This window comes from Ciona intestinalis, chromosome 2, assembly GCF_000224145.3.
Source record: "Ciona intestinalis chromosome 2, KH, whole genome shotgun sequence".
NCBI lineage: Eukaryota > Metazoa > Chordata > Ascidiacea > Phlebobranchia > Cionidae > Ciona > Ciona intestinalis.
This window is the reverse complement of record NC_020167.2, coordinates 7,671,637-7,684,306: the sequence shown is the minus strand read 5'-3', so window position 1 is coordinate 7,684,306 and position 12,670 is coordinate 7,671,637. Positions and strand designations below refer to the sequence as shown.

The following is a 12,670-nucleotide window of genomic DNA, read 5'->3' as shown; positions in this document are numbered from 1 at the left end:
GTCACAGCAGCGTCGGTCGCGCAACAGCGAGAAGGAAACTGAATGAAATATTTATCTCTGACATAACAGGTTGACCGCCGCTGTCATGACACCGGTAATTAAGTTTCCACTCCAAAGACGGCTCGCCACTTTATCAATGCTAAACATCGGCCGTTCAATTAACCGGATGAAGAGATGGCTCGACAACAAATTCTCATTAAACGCGACGATGGGGATTAAATTTAGCTTCAGAAATAAACGGGGTCGCCGTTTAGTTGTTCTGTATTTTAGGCGCACAAAAGATATGTGCGTCACGCTCTTCCATACGCTTTCTTTACTCCCTGGTTTGGCAAAGGTCCGACACTTTATGTGCTATAAACCCAAATGCATCCGAGATAAGTATGCGTCTCTTTTTACTCGTTTTCGTTAAGTATTGTTTGATAAAATGTCGTGGTAAAATTTAGGCCTATGTTGATTTTTGCAATCTCCCCCAGACCTACATAACGTAACGCCAGAGAGAAGCTTTTCTTGTGTTGTAAAATACGAAACTAAAAAGAACTTTTGAGTCTTAAAATACGCCTATGGAGCATATTTTGATAGAATATTTATCATTTACGTCAACTGTAAAAAGTCTTTATGACTCTGATGTTGGGTAGAGAAAATACGGCGTATTGTACGAGCATCCTAACCGAACGTGTGTGTCAGCTTCTAATAATCTCGTTTTTAAAGTCAAAATATCTTTTTCGGGCAGCGGTGGAACCAATTCGGTGCCTCTGAAATTTTCTTTTAAAACGTCAACGCTTTTTTCGGCGAGTTCTGTCAGTTTCTTTTTGGTTCTTCTCGAAAAGACACAAACCCGCTTAAGCGTGACGTCATGGAGAGTCTGGTAGCGCGCCAGCAAGCGGTAGCTGTGTCCGAAAGCTGATTCGTTGTCAAAGAAATATAGAGAACCTGCGAAATTGTGTAAATTTTATGGCTGCTTTTATCTAGCTTTAAGGGTATTGACTGCTGGAATAAAACCAATTACTGGGGTGTTTTATTCTATTCTATGTCGGTGAGGTCCTGCAGCATGGCACGCCATGGGCCCTAGGATTTAGGCGACAATCGACCTATTACCCCTACTGGGGTGTAAAAATTAGAGCTATAATATTAATCATGCGTGTGTGCAACCTGCGAAGCGTAAAAACTGCGACGACGGCGTAAAAGTGCCAAATTTAAACTGCCTTCGGCCTGCAAGAAGATTCACCCAGTTTATTTATATCTGGCCTTAATAAAAGTTTCACAGCCCTATTCGACATTCTACAATCTCCAACGATCTAAACGCGTATAGTTGAAAACTTGACGTCTTACGCACGCGAAATAACTTGCTCGGTATTACCTTCTTGGTCCTTCATTAAATTATGCACGGGTCGGTTAAAAGAACGATCATCCCATTTAAGGTTATGCACGTGACCTATGACGCGGTCTACGTCACCAGTGACGTAATCAAGCAAAATCATGTCACTCCACTGCGTAAGAAAGTTGCTTTCTTCGGGCGTTAACTGAAAATATTAATAAATACTTTAAGCATAAGTCGGCATGATATAAGTTCTCTGGTAAGTTGGGGTAAGATGGCCCATGTTTCATTCTCTTTTATCGTACCATTTGGTAGTAAAATGTTATTTACAGAATTACATAATCGTATCCTCACCACCCTACAAAAGCATTTTTAATTGTATAAAAAAACTCAACGAGGAAACATAATTATGTGGTAACAGTGTTCTTTCCCAAAACACTATAATTAACTATTATAAACAAAATATAGTAGGGTGGCGGGTGGGGGGAGATGGGACACTATTTATTTCTATCTTCTTGTCAAGCTTAGTAGTAAACAAAGAACATTCAAAGAATTACAAAACCGTATCCTCACGACTCCCATAGACCGTTGGTAATTGTTCAAAACATCTTTCCTTACGATACTGTATTAAGTTTATACTAAATTAATATTCAACCCTTTGCCTCCTCATTGTACTCCTTGTCCAATTTACAGTTGATGCAATCTTTTAGGTAGGGCGGAAACTCAACCGTCTGAAGATCGGGGATAAAAAGAGTAATGGACACAACCGCGAGTGGGCGCCAGCCAGCAGCTTCTAGATTTTTCCAAACGCGCAGCCAAAGTTCGGCATCTGGTTTGACCTACAAGTACAATTAATGTTTTTTTTAATGTTTACTTATTTTTTTTGATATTATTTGGTATCGTATGGTGGACCGATAGTTAGTTTACTGCGTGTTTAACTTGGGAAAAGTAACTACAGCTTAAAGTTACGCGATAATGTTTCGGGATTGCAATAAAACTAAACAATTCCAGCTCGATTCAGTGGTAATAAACGCATGTTTTAATTTGTAAATAGGCATCGGTAACTCAATACGTAACTAGAGTATAAGGAGGGGGAAGATGGGACACCTTTTTATTCTATTTTTTCGTTCCATTTATTAGTAAACAAAAACTTTCAAAGAATTAAAAAACTTATCTTCACTCTCCCATAGACCGTTGTTAATTGTTTAAAACACGAAATGGTGTCCCGTCTTCCCCACCCTACTATACACCTACTAAACGAAACATTCCGATCACGTAATACACTTTCTCTGGGAAGCAACCGGTGCAACGTTTTCGTAACGCACGAATGCCCGGCAAAATTTGTGTAGCCAGACAAAACCAAAGACCGCACGGGAATCAATTGACAGACAATATCCTGAGCATGTTTAAAATATGCTTGCCTGCTCAATGTAAACGTCTGGTGTGTTTCGTATACCAAGTATAGACGAAAGAACCGTGGTGTAATATTCCCCCCGAATAAATTCAATGTTTTCTCTGTATCTCGCGCAATATATGTCTCCTTCTCTCGTCTCTAACGCCCTGCAATAAACACGAATAAAACACGGCCTTTACGGCGGCTTTTACGGTGGTTTTTAGGGCGGTTTTTAATGTCAATATACAGTTCCATTAACCAAGCTTAATGCAGGTTGTATTAACACGATATACGGCCCATTACACATGACATACCTTGCGCACATTTCACTGTTATACCATGCGCACAGATGTGCTACTAATGTATGTATGCAAGACATCTATTATGAGAAGCTAAACAAATGAATTCTCTAAGTTATAGTAGGGTGGGGAAGATGGGACACCTTTTCATTCTATTTTCTGGACTATTGTTAATTGTTTAAAACACAATTAGGATATTTGGATATCATGTGCTAAAGGTGTCTCGTCTTACCCAACGGAGCTATATTTGTTCTTCATAAACGTATCATTTAGTTATTATGACTCGACCACCAACGAGTCAGTCACTTGGGAACACATCACTGAAACGATGACATTTATTCTCAGACATAAGCGCAACTAAAATACACATGACGTGATCTTACCTATTTTTCAAACGACCACAATACTCGTTACCAATTCTCACAAACACAGTGTCCTTGTTTAACTGCTTGATTTTCACCCTGTTGCGGTTTAGGGAAATCCCCCAGTGAATTAGGTTGAATATAGAAATCACAATGAAAAGAAGGCATAGGGAGCTACGAATAGTTTTTGACATGATTTTAAACTGTTCCCATTACCTTGCTTTCTATGGCTGCAAGTGTAAACTATACATGTCTAACTGAAGAAACTTCCTGGAATTTTTGATAGACACAATTAGAAAAATTTATTATTATAACACTAATGAAGTGTTTTATATTTCTTGTTCTTTTAGCTTTGATATATAGTAGGGTCGGGGAAGTGTGGACACTTTTTTGTGTTTTAAACTTTACCTACGGTCTATGGGAGTCGTGAGAACTTGGTAGTAAACAAAGAACATTCAGAGAATTATAAAACCGTATCCTCACGACTCCCACAGACCGTTGTTAATTGTTTAAAACACGATCAGAATATTTAAATATTATGTTCTAAAGGTGTCCCATCTTCCCGACGCTAATATACAATTTCATACTACCTTGGTACTTGCTCTATGCTTGCCTTACTTGCACTTTACTATGTTATGTTGCCGGGATAACAAACGTAGCAAACTACATGATTGCTTTGATAAGCGGGGAGTTAGAATTTCCACCCGATTTCACTTCAATACAAAAACGACATTCCCGTATCTGCTAATAGTGGGTTAACAATGTGAATCGCATCTGATTGTAGCCCGTGAAAATTGGCAAAACGAACGCGATTCGCACCGGCATATATAAACCTACATCTCCAAGGGACTACAAAGTAATGAAGTAGTTTCAACACTACGACGTCTAATTACGAAGTAGCACGTCTGAGCCTTGGGAACAAGCACTTTTGATATTTTGTAAAGTATTTGTACAGGTTGCTCTTAAGTTAGGTTAGAATAGAGGGAATTAAACCGGTACGTTGTATGCTTAATTCGCGTGGTAACGGATCGGGTAATTTAATCAAGTCTTTGTGGTCGTGGAAGCTATTTCACGGGCCTGTTGCATTGAATGGCAACTAAATCTGAGGCATCTGCTGTTTTCAAAAACATCCGATAAACAGATACAGACCGACGTTTAGTAGGAAATAATGTCTTCTTTGCTCGCAAAGCTATATTAGTGACGCAAATGGCACTGAAGCGTACAACAGACGGTCCCTTGTGGTGGATTCGTCAAATACACAACCGGTTCGACGAAAATTGGGCAATTGATAATTGAACTTGTCTGCCAATATGGGTAATATGATTTCTCTTCAACAATTGCGGTAAGGTGGGGTAGCATGGAGAAAAACATTATGGAGGTACATGTTCACTACCAATTTGATTACGGGTATCATAGCTGTGTTATTATTGGTCAAAAATTATGATCCCTTTTTGTCAAATTTAGAAAATTTTTTTTCGGTCAAATAAAAAGCCCGTTTATGACAATAACACTCTTTATACTATTAACTAAATTTTGAGGGTTTAAAAACGTCCTCTTCAAAATTAAGGTTATAATCTTTAGTGTGAAAGCAGATTTGGCCACTCTATTATAAGCCTAAGAATAATCTTAAACTAATACATTTTATTCCGTTCAACTCACAACTTGTATTTTAAAAATAATATAGGCCCATTATTTAAGAGATGAATAAGACTTCAAAATTTGTTTTAAAATCCAGCAATTCTAGCCTATACTTCAAGGATGGCGAGTTTGTCTGGCGTGATTTATTATTAAGTGTCGATTGAGTCGCATTCGGTTAAGGCGCCTTTGTGGGACATCATATCGGTTGTTAAGCCTCTTTATTAAATTTAACAATAATGTTGACAAATTGCACCAACTTAAAAGTACTGTGGGGTAAGAAGGGACACCTTTGGCCCATAATATCCAAATATCTTGATCGTGTTTTCCAAAAGCCGAGTTTATCTTTTAGTGTAGAAATATAAAAATAAGATCGCTAAAACAATACAAACCTGACCCCTTTTATACAAACATGTACCAGTCAAAGCCGACTTTCTAAAACCAGAGGTGATAAACTATCAGTTATTTCAGATGGTGGAGAAATTAAATTTATTGCGATTTAAAGTTTACAATATTTTGCGGATCCGGTAAGACTTTTAATAATCCTTTCGTGTAAATTTAGACTTTTATAATAAAATAGTTGGGTGGGGGAAGATGGGACACCTTTTTATTCTACTTTCTCGTCCCATTTGGTAGTAAATAAAGAATATTCAAAGAAATATTAAAACCACATCCTCACGACTCCCATAGACCGTTGTTATTTGTTTAAAACACGATCAGGATTCAAGATATTTGGATATTATGTGCTAAAGGTGTCCTATCTTCCCCCCACCCTACTATATATGTAATTTGGACTCAAGGTATTTTGTTGTTTACAGAAAGTTCAATTGTTTTCAGGTGCTTTGTTTCAAAATTTGGTGTACGCACTCAACAATGTGTCCATGGCGTCACAGTCCTCGCGCTTACGTCATAGTTACATTGTGTGACGAATACAAAGAACTGCACGCCCGAACTGTGACCTGTTGCCGGCGTTTCACGGGCACCTCACGTAACAGACGTGTGCGGCCTCCGTAACCGTCTCAGTGCTCGGTTCTCTAAAATCAGACGTCCGCTGCACTTTTGCTGTGTAGTTCCCATTTGAGTTTATATTAAAAACAACAGGAATTTGGTAAAAGTAATTCGACCTGCGGCATGCCCTACAAATTTGGTTGCACCTGTTTCGCCCGTAGCATTTTTTGTCTGTTGCGGAATTCCGTATGCGCGACAACAAGAATGTATCGGGGCGTTGTGGTTATACTAAGCTTCTAAAATTCGACAGCCCCGCGCGCCTACACAGTTCAAACGTAGGTTCCGAGTTATTTAAGTTTGCGTAACGTTAAACAGAAACGGGTCAGCGGATTTAGGGCTTAGGGTAAACACATCGCTCACAATTGCCTTAGAGCGAAATCCTAACTCGACCTTTCATTATATGGGCAGTGTAAACATTCTGCGGCCATAAGTGAAAGTAAAACACGGTCTGTTGTCGTTTAAGAATCGATGGGGTCTATATAGGAGTACCTTTCACATATCGAGGTGACAAGGCCCAAGCGAAATCTGTTCTTGTTTGGCTGGCAATGAATATAAACGTGACGATCTGCTCAATACACGGCTATGAATGTAAACAATGGCACAGCCCGAAAAAATAACGGACCGGTGTTAAAAATATGTTCATTTTTTCATTTATTTTATAATTTCGCCCCCCTGAAAAGCGATAAAATACAGTTATACTGCCCGAAAAAATAGGGACGTAGTTTAAAAAAACGTTACTTTTTTTTATAATTTCTCCCTCCCTTGGCTGCGACACTGATTGTAAACGTGACGTTCTGTTCAATACACGGTCATATAAGATCTACCCCCAACGTTGTTTACAGCTTATAGCAATACCGCCACCTGTTAAGTGAGAATACAGAGCATAATGATGGTTGTAACGACCCACTAAATCTGTACATGGCAGTTAATATGCTAAAAATAAACGCGCGGGATGTCTAAGCTGTGTGATTTCTATTGTATTTAACATTTACCATGGCGGGGATAAAATAAATCTTTTGTGGCAAGTCTGAATAGCCCAGCGGTCATCCGATTTAAGATCTTATTGATCGATAATAATCTTACACAAGGGTGTCTGAATGCTACCTTTACATAAGGGCCAATTTCGCGCATCCATATGACGTCACAACCGTTTTGTCGTCTTAATACGCACTCGTGCAAGTACCAAGAACTGAACGGTAGGCGAACATTGATTCAAGGTTTGCTTTCAATAAAAATAATCGCCTTATGGATCACCGAGGTGGTAAGATTGTGTGTTAGTAACTCGCCCACGCGTTTTGCCTAAAACCACATTTCAGACAGATGGCGTTTCGCAAATTCTAGATTTCCCGTCTTGCCCCCTTTACTTGTCTATGTGCACGTGATCTAAATACAACCACAAAAACAGTTTTTTTTGTCATAAATTTGTTTAAAAAACGTATGTTTATTGTACCAATTTATTTTAAAATGCTTTTTTGCTTCTATACTTTAAATAAACTTTTTTCGTCTCTAATTTGTTGTAAAAACGATTTTTCCTCAATTTGTTTTACAATGGCTGCATTTTTGCCACTACTTTATTTTATAGACCCCAAAAAGCGTAGCAGACCCCGTGTTACTAAACCATTCGCCAATTTTTACAGAACCGACAATCATGGACTGCCTTTACTCGTTTATATTACGTCACCATTACGTCACCTCACATGGTGGGATAAATATTTCATAACATCAAGATTTTTACCCGAATGCCACATGTTGTGTGTATTTGGGCGAACCAAGACTGTGAGAAATTAAGGGATTTTAGGATCTGAAGCAATTTAAGGTCTCAATACGAGCCTGACAGCCCGTATGTAAAATATCGTTTTCATTTCATATGATACAGGGGGTAAGATGGGACACCTTTAGCACATAATATCAAAATATCCTGATCCTATTTCAAACAATTAACAACGGTCCACTATAGAGTCGTGAGGATCCGTTTTTTATAATTTTTTGATTGTTCTTTGTTTAAACCACTGAATGGAACAAGAAAATAGAATGATAGGTGTCCCATCTTCCCCCACCTCTTACTGTACGGTTTACTTTAAAAACATAAAATCATCTTGAGCGATTTTAAATTAGGTTAAAAATAAATCCGAAACGTGCAATATGCATTGCATATATGAGCGTTCATGCTTATATTGAAACTGATCAAAAAACACTTTTGTTTTAATTATAAATACGTGGCATTTTTGCTTTGATAAAACTCTAACAAAGAATATCGGAAAATATCGATCACTGTTTACATAAGATGCTGATTCGATTATTTTAAAATTAATCAAGATTGCAAAATTTATAAAATGACGTAGAAGATTATCTGCAAAAAGTAAATCAGTGCTTACACAACAGCGAGCATTGTTGAAAACACTAAATCACTGGATGATATTCTATATGTTTTTGTTCTTTATTTCGCTTAATCTGTGATATAGTAGGGTAGAGGAAGATCTTTAGTATATAATATCCGAATAATTTGATCGTGTTTTAAACAATTAACAACGGTCTACAGGAGTTGTGAGCATATATGGTTTTATAATTCTTTGAATGTTCCTTGTTCACTGCCAAATGAGACGGGAAAATAAAATGAAAAGGTGTCCCATCTTCCCCTATCCTACTATATTATAAAGCGAATCAGCACCGTAAATAAAAAAAAACGACGTGTTTGATGTAATTACCAACAGAATTACATCAACTTAACTCAATATATAAGATACTTTTGAAGAATTATAAGCAATTTATAAAGTAGCATTCTTAGTGTTACTCATTTGGCGTCTTTATTTTATTATATTATACAATTTTATATAGTAGGGTTGGGGAAGATGGGACACGTTTAAACTGTGTTAATGTTCTCGTCCCATTTGGCAGTAACCAAAGAACATTCAAGGAATTATAAACCATATCCTCACGACTTTCATAGACCGTTGTTAATTGTTTAAAACACGATCAGGATATTTGGATATTGTGTGCTTAAGGTGTCCCATCTTCCCCACCCTACTATGGGAAGTATAGCATTTATAACGTAACTCATTTGGCGTCTTCATCTTATCCCAATATATTATACAATTACATATAGTTAGCGGTCACGGGTTAACATTTGCCAGGCTACGGTTAACCAGTGTTTAAACAACCTCATATTCGGGACGCTGTCGCAATGTGACGTCATGTCCAATACACGTGTCCAGATGTTTGCTGAGCATTCTCGTTCGCCAGATAATGTGGTACCGGCGGTCGGTGTGTATACATATAGGGCGTGGTACAAAACGTCTATTCACTGGCTACGACTGCAGGAAATAACGTCTATATTCGATTTACCCTCTTGCGTCATTGGCGAGGTTACAAGCGATAGCACTTTGCGAACTTTTCGACGTTTCTTCGCAAATCGACGCAAATTCGATTTGAGGTCGGCTTTGATTCCAAATCGCACCCGGGAGACGCGATTTGGCGACGCGCAGCGTTCTTCCGGCGCGGTTCGGTTTCGGTGTTCGAAAACTTTTAAATTCCCATGCGAGTTGCACAGCGCTTCCCATCGATGTCTATAGAACAATAACTATTATGACGTAATACCCGTGAAACAAGCGCGATTCTTTCCCACCGACGAATCCAGACGAACACACCGCATCGGTTTCCGGTTTCGACGAGCCAGGATACTTCGTCATTCCCCTGCTCGCGGCTCAGAAACGAAGACCTCATGCGCAAGGTCGGGCTAGAATGCCACGCTGTATTCTTTTCAAAGCAATAATGTCATCGCCCTTAACAATTTGTGACCATAAGTTGGTAGCAGTGGTGTCCGTTGTTCTGTCGTCGCGACGTTGATATTTACTCCTCAATTTGAAAGCAGCGATGGACCGAATTATATGCGCCGCCCACTCACCTTTCTCTTACCCCTCCGCAAACATATTCGTGATAATCGCTGCAAATTCACGGCTCGACGATGCAGCATTAGGCGTTGGGTGGATTTAACGTAAGCGGGCCAAGAGATAGTTGCGGCTAACGTCTTTTAGATTAGCTTCCGAAATCCACCGAACCGAGACGTTAAAGCCGAAATGACAAAAGATATGACGTGATGTTAAAAATTACAAAAAAGATCGCGCTTTTATCGACAAAGAAAATTGAATGCGAGGTATTGAACGAAGGGACTCTAAGATCCATAATAATCGAATTACTTTGATCGCGAGGCGTGGGGTTCTATTACTTTTGTATCAGAAGGAAGCGAGCAAAGCGTATGCTTGATCGTGCTATGATAATGACTGTGATTTTACAAGTCAAAAGTAAAACACTTAAACAACTAGACTAAAGGTAACTCAGAATAAGCGAGAGTATGGATATAATGTTTGCACATAAAATATCGCGGTCGTTCGTTGTCTTCCGGTGAAAAGAAAAAGGCAAATCACTTCAACAGGCAGGGTCGGTTTAAAACAGATCCCTAAGGCGAGACGCTGGGCTCAGCAACGTGACAGTTCGGTCTTATGAACCATAACACTGTACTGCTATATATACATACTGAACAACTCTAGGTTTGTAAATATTATAGCAGCAAGCTTAGATGGTACTTGTAGTTGGTTTGTTTTTAAACTAATTTCGCAAACACGGCAAACAGGCGGCAGAAGAGGCGAGGTTACTCTGCGGTTTTAAAATCAATGTTAGTTTTTGGTAAATATACTGAAATTAACTGATAAATTTGACTGTGTAAGCCAGCGAATACGGCAGGCCTTGTAATGCAATCAGCTTAGTTTTTAGAGAGGATATTTCGCTACTTACTTGTTTGCGGGCTAAGCTTTGGCGTCAATCGCGCAGCCTTACTAAGTCAAATATTTACTGATGCATTTAGGGTTTGTAAGATTGGTAAAATTATCAAATCACTATTTAGTCAACGTTGGTAAATTTGCTCAACCTACGTTTGCATTATCTTCGCCGTTTGATGTCCAATATTGAATTGTTTGATCTTAACCTACACGGTTGACTTTCCTTTTAAAGCGGGAACGTATTTGCTTTTCAATAACACCCCCGTGAAGTCGGCCCATGATTTATTAGCTTCCAGCATTCGTATCATCTCAAACGGAATTCCGGCTTCAGCGACATGTTTGTACCCTGTATATGCATACCGCCCCCGCACAGAGAAAATAAACAGATATTTCTAAAACTGTAATAAACTCCGTGAATCTACCACCCTGATGCAGGGCTCATGGGGCAGGACGATTCTTGTGTAAAAAACACAATTAGGATAAAATCGAAATCTGTATTTTTAGGAGACGACTAACGATGCCATTTAGGCGAAGTATAAATCTTCTTTATGATAAAATTCGCTGGACTCAATTTTTGTTACGTTTTCGTAGCACCAGACCAGATCCTACATTCTAATAGCTGTTATATGAGACCCCACCGCCACAGCGCGCCGGTAAATTGCTCGGATTTGGCTTAAATTTTGTCGCCATGTTGGTTCCGCCAAGGGCCAATTCAGTAACTTTGACAATGATACAAATATTTGGATTTGGCGGTGTTGATATCGTTTCCGGGACCTCAAGGTCGCATATTTTAGATTGAACTGCATGCAATACATGCTGAAACATCACTATTGGATTTAAGACTCATGTGTTTACATTATAAGACACTCCTATCCGTGTTAGCCAATATTGCTAATGTTATATTTGTGGTGCACCGTCAATCTGTTTGTATTTGTAAACGACTTAGTTTTTATGTTGTAAGCAAATGTGAATCCAAGTTTAGCAACCCAATGCTCTTTATAGCTGCACGCAGCTGGCGTGTAACGCAATCCCGACGCTCAAGCCGGCAGCTGAAACCGTTCTCCCTTGGGGGACTTTCCCTGCTGGCCCACGTCACCAGTCAGACGTAAGTGGGCGAAGTGATGCCAAGGCGGAGTCTTATCTGCCAACAGGCACTTATGGTCTTAAGTTAAACTGCTTCGACTGCGAACAAGCCCGAGCGACGGCTGGATTGCTGTAGAATGTTTATTATGAAAGGTTTAGCTGAAAGCTCAACCGACTTTTAATCGCTGGGCATTTGCATGTAGCTTGAAATTTAGGTTTGAGCAGAAAATAATCGAAAGGAGCGGTTACAATAGTTAGGGGCCGTTACGTGTTTTTGGCACAAAAGGCGATTACTTGGTTGATCCTGTACAAGGTCAACAGCGAGTCATTACCACCGCTTGATTATAAGTCATTCGACCGCGCGGGGTTACGGGAGACAATAATTGCAGGTTAAACAACGGAATTATTGTGAGCCTACAGTGGACTTGGTCGCAGCGCTTTGGTAATAAGTGTTTGCTAAACAATACTAATTATAGGTTGCTCAATCCGACTTGTGGCGCATTTACTTAACTGACGTATTTCGTGACGTATTTCATGACGTAATTTATGACGTTATCTTTTGAAAACACTGTTGGACTTTTACGTTCACATTGTATGTGAAAAAATATGTTTTTGTGATTAGGGAATAGAAGTATTTGCTGCGTGTCTTTGAACTGTATCGTGGGAATTACTGATAACGCGGGTGAATATGCACTCCCAGAAAACGGCGTTCAGCGAATGTTTTCATAGGGCACCTGTAGTTGTTATAGGACGCGATACTCGGAAAAGAATTTCGCTCAATCATCCTATTTCAACGATTCTGT

General features: G+C 39.2%; 1 protein-coding gene across 1 annotated transcript; it reads right to left on the bottom strand.

Annotated features, from left to right (window-relative positions):
* Positions 1 to 613: 613 nt before the first annotated feature.
* LOC101242713 (four-jointed box protein 1-like) lies at positions 614 to 3,673 on the bottom strand. Its single transcript, XM_026840931.1, has 5 exons — positions 3,391 to 3,673; positions 2,737 to 2,875; positions 1,978 to 2,154; positions 1,358 to 1,520; positions 614 to 930 (listed from the first exon to the last, which is right to left on the bottom strand). The coding sequence occupies exons 1-5, from the start codon at positions 3,561 to 3,563 to the stop codon at positions 614 to 616; spliced, it is 969 nt and encodes a 322-aa protein (XP_026696732.1). The 5' UTR covers positions 3,564 to 3,673.
* Positions 3,674 to 12,670: the final 8,997 nt, after the last annotated feature.